Consider the following 8,457-nt stretch of genomic DNA (forward strand, 5'->3'; position numbering starts at 1 on the left):
CGGTCGAAAGTCACGTGACCATCCGCTACGTCCCCCATCGAGCTTGGATACAAGACGAGGTTGCGAACGTTTTGTTTACCACGACTTGTAGAAGACATATTTGGATTTTACCGATATTCATGTTTACATCCATGTACGGTGTACGGTTGTGGTGATGCTCAGACCTTGAAACATTGCTAAAATATTGTATTTCGAAGTTAATCAATCAAAAAATTCGGCGGGCCGCGAGTGCCACTCAGCACGCGCAAGTGACGCAAATACGCAACACCAAGAAGCCGCAGAGCCGCGCATTGCGTTGTGTGTGTGTTTCTATACTGTTTTTAGTATCAGGTTTTTGATGAGGTGAAAAGAAGTGCTTGTACCGCAAAACGAAGATATGTTCTTCGTACATTAGCACGGTGTGACTGCTCGTGTTTACATTGAATGAATTATAAGCAGCTTGGATTCGTTCGGTAATATATTCACAACATGGTTAAGCTGCAAAGGAAATTTATTGCTGGCGACAAAGTGTTTGCGAAAGTTCGAGGTTACCCACCATGGCCAGCCAAAGTAAGTTTGTTTTTGAACTTAGCGTCTTACGTAATTATTATTTTAACTAAATATATTCTACCCTCATTTCATTTCTCGCCATGCCAATGTGTCTGATATTAAACCGCGTCGACATCACGCTAATCGTCAAGCCTCAATGCGCGTCCGAATTCCAGTGTTGAAATACACAACTACAATTACATACAACTTTATTAATCACCTGCACTATCAACATTTTATACCTATCAGATGTACAAAAAGACCGCCATTATTTTCTTCAACATAGGTTAGCTGATGTCGCACAGAGTCAGCATATTACTATTATCTTAAGAGCGCAACTTATTCCCTTGGAAAAGTTATGTACTTTATTACCACGGTAACACACATGCACATCATCAGTCCTTGTGGAGGTGGAACGATTTAACCAGCCGCCATATTTCCAACATTCGTAACAATGATGTCAACTATCTTTAGTCTAATCAAAAAAACTCATTCGAATTAGTGCCTGTACCTTACATCTGTTACCAATCGAGCATACGTCTTTCAGACCGATACCATATGTCATTTTTTGTTTATGTCCGATTCTCCCTTGTTATGATTCAGTATTAAGCATTTCACTTCCTTCATGCTATGCTCCCTATCAATTTCAGCACCGAATCAAGGTGAAGTTACTGTTACTATGGTATTGCTGGGACCAAAAATACTTACTTTATGAAAATTGTGACTAAAGGAATATTATTTGCGCTTCTGTGACTGGCTTATTATTAAAAATCATATTTCCATTAGCTTCAATCTAATATAATAGTCTTCTTAAGTTCAGAATTTATTGGACGCATGCTAATATTCTATTGCTCATGTTTCGCAGCAAAAAATGAATTGCACAACGGCTTGTTTGAATAATCTAACACATCTGTAGTGTGTTTAGATGTTATCTCTGCCTACTAGCTTCAGCTGTATTTGAAATACCGCTTTGGAGCTGTCTTATGCCAAATTACATTTTTTTGTAATTCTCATTTACCAAGTCCAAGGTTTTGCATTAATTGGACAATTTGTATCTTATGACAACAGCATTAACTTAAATTGCATTTGATTAGAGACTCAGTCATCTTATAAATTTTCATTTCGAATTAATTATATTTCTAAACATCGTCTTACAACAATAGTAAAACCAAATTACTAGTAAGCATTTTTTAAGATGTTCAAGCATATTTAGTTTCAAACTGCGAAAGCGACTTTGTCTCCACAATCAATATTTTTAACTAAGGTGATACACTTGTGCAAATATTTACATCTCATTTTTAGGTTTGAACTGTTACTGTAATATTAAAATCATATCAACTTGGCAAATTGTAATGGAATTCAATGTTCGCTTTCCAGTAATGGATGATTCATACCTCAACGCTATTCTAGTTACTGATCTAATGATGTTATTCTTTATTCTCATAGGTCGAAAGTGTCACTGATGCCAATACAAAGAATGCAAAGTATAATGTTTACTTTTATGGAACAGGTGAAACGTAAGTGTTGTTGTTAAATTTTATATATACCAAAAATGCTGTATTTTATTCTAGAAATGAATCAATCAAAGAAATCACAAATTTTTATCTGATTGATTGATTTTCAAATTATTCCTACAAAGCCTTGATTATCGTAAACAATACAATCTCTTTAATCATGACAGAGCTGTGTGCAAAGTTGAGGAATTGTTCGCCTATGCGGACAACAAGGCCAAATTTGGCAAGCCTCTGAAACGGAAGTTCTTTCACGAGGGTTTGCAGGAACTTGAAGATGAACTTGAAAGTGATGGAAATACTCACATCGATAAAGGCCCTGAACCTAAAGGTAGAATTTTTTTCACACAATACCGTCAGTCACATATGTATCAATGTGTGTAAAAATTGTAAATGAACAATGTGTTGTAAATAAAGCCATTATTACTTTGAAATTCTAGCCGAATTAAAAGTTTTTTTGAAAATGGACCGTGTGCATGTGTGTTGATCATCTTTTCTTTCAGACAAGCAGACAACCGACTCATTAGAAGATGGCAATTCTACAGAACAGTTGTTAACAGTGAGTGCATCTGATAATGCACCGGATAGTGATGCAGAGGGTGGTGCCTTAGTAATCGATGAGGGTGAAAAAAAAAAGACTGTTAAACGGAAAGCATCGTCAACCCCAGCTGCGTCTAACACAAATTCATCTACACCTTCCAGTAATCAAGTAAGATATTTCAATCCTAATTATTAAGATAACTTGTGCAGGTAGTTCGTGCCAAGTACTATGTACAATATTATTTTCATATAGAACTATGCTTGAGTGTATGTTGTTTCTTCTACTAAGTAGTAATACTTCTTAATAGATTATCAATTAGGGAGAATCCGTAAATTTGTGCACATAATATTGAGAAATACGATGTTGCAATATGGATCCCAAGAATAAATCAGGAACTGCCGATGTATTTTTTTCAAGCATGAAAGATACATGCGATAATTCCGTACATTAAAGAAAATCCATATTTTATAAGATAATAGAAATGCGAGGGATAAAAACTCCATGCAAAGCTCATTTGCTGTTATTTTTTCGTGTTGATAAGTATGCAAAGACAAAATTACTGTTTACTCCATGTATGCTATAAATAGCTATTGATATCAAACAGGCCACGCCAGAAGTGAAAAAAAAACGTGGTGGACGTACCAAGGCTACGTCTCTTATTGCTGGGGAAACACCTAATAAGCATGAAAGCTTGCTTGTCGGTCAAGATGACGATATGCCTAGCAAAGAAGTTGTCAGTCGCAGTGGTAGGAAAATTAAGCCCAAACGTTTTGCCGATTTCTCCAGTTCCGACAAGGATACTGAAAAATATGGTAATTGTCTCACATTTTTCTACTCTTATAAAAGTGCTTCTTTCTATTCCTGCGTTATTTATTTATCGTTAATTCCATCAAATTTGAAATAGATAAAATTTTTCTATTCATTTCAGATAATTCCGCAAGTCCTAGAGTATTGGGAAAAGGTAAACTTGAGGATACTAGTGTCAAAGAAGTATCTCCACCTAGAGACTCTAATAAAGCTAATAAAATCAGTGCAGCAGAAAGTTAGTATAAAAAGTTATTTTCGTTATATTGGCCAGTTCTTTAATGACCCCTATTAATGCAATTTAGTGATACCAAAAAAAAAATAAAAAATTTGCATCTATGAGATTTATCTAAACTACTTTCTGCAGAGAAAATTGATGAAACGAATGAAATGGAAACTGATGGCGAGTCCTTTTCCACAACCAAGTCTGCAGATACACAGGGTCGCTTTTTGTTGGCTCGCACTTTTGCCGGGGAATATGTTGGCATTAAACTAGATGTGGACAGGCCCAAATCCTTTGAAAATGAAAATGCACGAACACAATGGGATTGGGAGACTGCGACAAGTGCAATGAAATTAAAAGCACAACTGGAGAGCGGTGCAATTTTACCAGAGCAAGTAAAGAACTCCTTGGATTTTAATGTACATGCTTCTGGTGATGATACAAAAACGTCCAAAGACAACGTTTTACATCACAAAAAATATAAACTAAGGTAAGAGACTTTTCAGTTTTTGAAAGTAGTCAATTTCACCAAGTTATATTCTTATGCCTTGAGCCTCATGAGTAACGTAAAATTGGTACAGAAATTTGATTAACATGATCCAGTAAATTGAGATCACTTCGAGAATTTTCTAGACGAGCATTTATCAGTTATAAAAAAATGGATGATATTTTATGGTAACATGTTTTTGATAGGTGGCTGCGCATAGAGTCACAGCTATTGCAATTGGATGCACAAATCAAGTCAAACCTTGCCTTGGACAAAGCAGATGCTGACAAATGTTTACACGCTATGGATGACATGCTTGCACTCCCAATTGATCCCCTTATGCTTAAAAAACACCCGCATATTGTTGAGACTGTCAGAAGGGTAAGATTCATCATTTACCATAGGTAAAAATAAAAATTTATATCTGGAAAATATATTTAAATCTCATCTTTTCATATATTTCTGTATTTCAGTTGCGGAGATATATTGGAAACCTAGCTGAGTGGAAATTGACCGAGGAAGAAGCAGTAAGCATTTCAATATTTTTCATAAAATACAATGGACATGCTGTCTAAAAAATCATATCAAATAATGAAATAATGATGGAATAAAAGTTTGATAACAGTGACTGAAGTCTTCCAGGTTTAATTTCACGAAACTAATTTATTCTCTTATCTAATTTTGTTTGTAAACAAATTCTCTACGAATTTCACGATTAGGATTTTTCGTTTTTCTAGCTTGATGGTCTAGTACTGCTGCGTCACTTATCTACTTCGAATTCACTGTATCTTGACTTGAAACAATGTTTTATTGAAGGTTCTCGAGAATTTTCCCAAACGAAAATGCTTTGATTTGCATTCATATTTGGCTCTTTCCTCAATTGAATAAAGCTCGTACAAAACTCTACTTTTCGTGTAAAATTGAGAATGTAAAATATTTTTTTCATTTCAGGCTGTTTTCAAACAAAAAGCGGAACAGATTAAGCAAAAGGCTGAACATATATATAACAAATTTAAGGTTAGCGCAACATCATTTTATCTGCACGTAGCACAAAAATAAAGCTACATTTCCTGTGCGTCAGCGGCGCAGTAACCTGTTTTGAAGCAAATACTTTATTACTACATGCGTACATTTTCTCCACAGGCTATGTTTACCATATCAGGAGGGCAAACGTTTTGGCAATCATTTTCTGATCAGGTCATTCATTTCAAAGAATTGACAAAAGATATGCCTGAGGAAACAATGTTTTCCCTCATGGCTGACCCTTCGCATCCTGGTGAGTGATACATTACTTGTACACATGTATTCAGTTCAATAGTTTTATGTTTCATTCAAACTTTACAGCTAAACTTGAAATAAGTTCCCATTCAGTATCTAGATCTAGAAAAAACCCAACTGTTTTCTACAATCAAAGCTTTATAAATGGAGCACCAATTAAAGGTGCTGTTGGAAGCAAGGCATAATTTTATGTTTATTCAAAAATTGCTGTAGGACATTCATTGTAATTTACTCTCGTTTTATGATTTGTAAGAAAATATACACACTGTGGTTGTCAACTGTTTTTCTGATCTGTTAAGAATACTGTTTGTTCTTCAAACTTTACTTTGTATTTATTTGTGATTACGTTCAGATGTGCTGTTCATTTTCCAGTTACAGAAAGAGCCTTTCCTCTAGACTCTTTACGAGATGGTGCCAGTGATCAAACAGAAAGTATAAATGAAACTGGTCTAGGTGAGGAAGCAGGAGGTTCAGAACCTTAGACAAGTCTTATCTCTGTGGAGTATGAAACCAAATCACATCAGATACGGTATGCACAGACTTCATGTTGCTTATCATATTTTTACCCATCAGAGGCGAAGAAACATTTCAAATAACCAAATTTTGTTGCACTTTTATGATTATTTTTTTTACCGTCGAAGCACATCATGTAAAAATGTGTATTAGTAAAAATTGAAGCACGAAATTCGTTATTTCATTTCCTACAGCATTATATGTTTTTACTAATATGATTTTGTGCTTTTGCATTGTTGCTTTAGCAGGTCATTCAAGTATTACACAATGTTAAATACGATATTCCTCGGCTTTGTAACAGGTTTATGAGAAGCAACATGTGATTTAAGTAAAGTTGACTGGTTGTGCTACACATGGATGAACCAGGAAGACAATGCCTTTCATTATAATATCGTTAGATTATTCTATTAAAATTTCTCTTTTCTCAATTCATCTCTTTCCTTTCCCTGATATATTGAAGATTCTTTATTGAAGTTCGTACAACTTTGGACGCTGCCAAAGAAAATACTTTTTTGTAACGCATACATGTATACACAGTTGTCATTTCTCAGTTCTCAACAATATCTATTGTCAACTCTTTTAATTCAATTTGTTACACAATTATTAGGAATTAAAGTAAATAAGATTGTAAGTTTGTAAATATAAAATTACGTGCTTGACTGTGAGTAGTGGTCACGTACGTTTGTATTCTATGAACAGTTGACATGCGATAAACTTAATCGAACTATGCAAACAGAGTATTTTTATGGCATATGTAATTCGTTTATTGCACTAGTTGATTCTCGTGTTCAGAAATCAAAACCTTACTTAATTTAACCCTTTAAGCCAGCGGTTTCTTATTCTAAAAGCACTGTTAGTATTTATTCTTCGCGTTTTGCCATTCACACCTCAATACATGAAATATTTCACAGGTTCAGTTATCTGATGTATTATTGAATCGACTTATAAATACACTTCTATCTAAATAATAATAGCAACCAAGTATAAAAAATTTGCAGAAATTAATTAGGTTTTTTGTAACAACAAACGTTCTCTAGATATGTATGGTATTGATATCGAATTTTTTTATCATTCTGGGCTGTTAATCATGTTCTCTTACGCTTTTGTGTCATAAGTGTGTTATTTCATGACGCGAAGACTCCAAGTTCACAAGTTTAATGCAAACATAAATTCATGGTCATTTTTTGAAAGTTACATTTTTGATTTGCATTATTTTTGTCAAGCAGCTAGAAGTTAGATTACTAACTTCAAACAATGCAGTACATATCTCATGATCATGTTTCCTAATTAATTACATTTTACTTCATTATTAGCAGAATTGAATGCGTTTTTTTGGTAAAGATGCCATGCTTACTGTATCTCCTCATTGAATATTCCTTATTGACAAGATACTTTAGTTTGTAAAGAAATACAAGGAAGAAAGAGTCGATAGTAACATGGTATAACGGTTTCTTCAATTGTTCTTAATGAACTGTATAGCCTGAATAATTACATATCAGGCAACGGTACTTTGACCAAACGAAATAAAATATCCCAAATCTGATTGTTGTCCCGCAAACTTCACGATTTACTATTTATCTGTCAGAGTTTTCGTTGAAGTGTTATGACATTACTCGAATGGGTATTGACACTAACATGTGTATCTTTAAAATAAGCACAACAATAACGAAATATGAGGATGCACTTATTGCCACCTAGTTTTTGACAAAGATTAAAAAAAAAAATTGGATCGTCAAAGGATATATCTAACAAGCCTTTAGAGCACATTGACAATATGTATACATTATTACATCGCTCTTTATTCATCCCTGTGAGAATGTTCTTCATTTAATAACGTTACAATTTAGTTAGTTATATCTTTGAGTATGGTAGACATAGTTTAACGTTTGCAGTAATGTAAGGGAAAAAAATTGATAATTTTACAGCGAAGGTTGAAGTAAGGAGACCATTTCAAATATCTCATTTTGAAGTGCTTATTTCAATTGTAATCATATTTTGAATAAAAAATGTTTAAAATAACATTCTATTGGCTTTTAATTGAACATGTACTCTTTACACATTCCACTCCCAAATATTATACCTGTAAATGTATGTGCATACGCTGAAAAACATCTCAAGTTATTGCTTGTTTAAAATTTTCGGTGCTAAATTAGACTGATTTTAATGGCAACCGATGGTGCTGAATTTGGATTGTTGCTGTACAATAAATCCAAGACAAAAAAATCCACAGCGGTCATAAGAAAAACAATGCTTTCGGAACGTAAACAACCCCTCTGCCCCAACCTACATGAATGACAAATATAGAGCGGGAATGTCTTTTAACTCTACCCTGAAGAGCCTACCACTCTAGAGCAAGCGAGAGCAATTTAGCCTTTGCTGGGGAACGATTGCAAATTGTCTACTTCGCCAATTGAGAGATAAAGAAACTGCACTGTTGCTTATACCTCTGCCGATGTCTCACGTAACGAAGTGGGGAAATTATAAATATAACTCACAAAATGACGTCGCATGGAGCCAATGATAGGACTCCGTATCGCCGTCTCGTAAACATATCGTTACAATGAGACTCCGC

The 8,457-nt window shown here is 34.4% G+C and overlaps 1 protein-coding gene across 3 annotated transcripts; it reads left to right on the plus strand.

Annotated features, from left to right (window-relative positions):
• Positions 1–57: 57 nt before the first annotated feature.
• LOC107221887 (PC4 and SFRS1-interacting protein) lies at positions 58–7,904 on the plus strand. Of its 3 annotated transcripts, none has more exons than XM_046736908.1 (13): positions 58–549; positions 1,975–2,045; positions 2,210–2,370; positions 2,543–2,748; positions 3,185–3,392; positions 3,509–3,622; positions 3,752–4,097; positions 4,301–4,475; positions 4,568–4,621; positions 5,046–5,111; positions 5,238–5,370; positions 5,745–5,901; positions 6,134–7,904. In XM_046736908.1, exons 1-12 carry the CDS (start codon positions 469–471, stop codon positions 5,852–5,854), a joined length of 1,725 nt encoding a protein of 574 aa, XP_046592864.1. In that variant the 5' UTR covers positions 58–468; the 3' UTR covers positions 5,855–5,901; positions 6,134–7,904. The 3 variants fall into 3 exon arrangements, with proteins under 3 accessions (XP_046592864.1, XP_015516541.1, XP_015516540.1); XM_015661055.2 differs by having other exon boundaries at positions 6,187–7,904; XM_015661054.2 differs by having other exon boundaries at positions 5,745–7,904.
• The last annotated feature ends 553 nt before the right edge of the window (positions 7,905–8,457 follow it).

Source organism: Neodiprion lecontei, chromosome 4, assembly GCF_021901455.1.
Source record: "Neodiprion lecontei isolate iyNeoLeco1 chromosome 4, iyNeoLeco1.1, whole genome shotgun sequence".
NCBI lineage: Eukaryota > Metazoa > Arthropoda > Insecta > Hymenoptera > Diprionidae > Neodiprion > Neodiprion lecontei.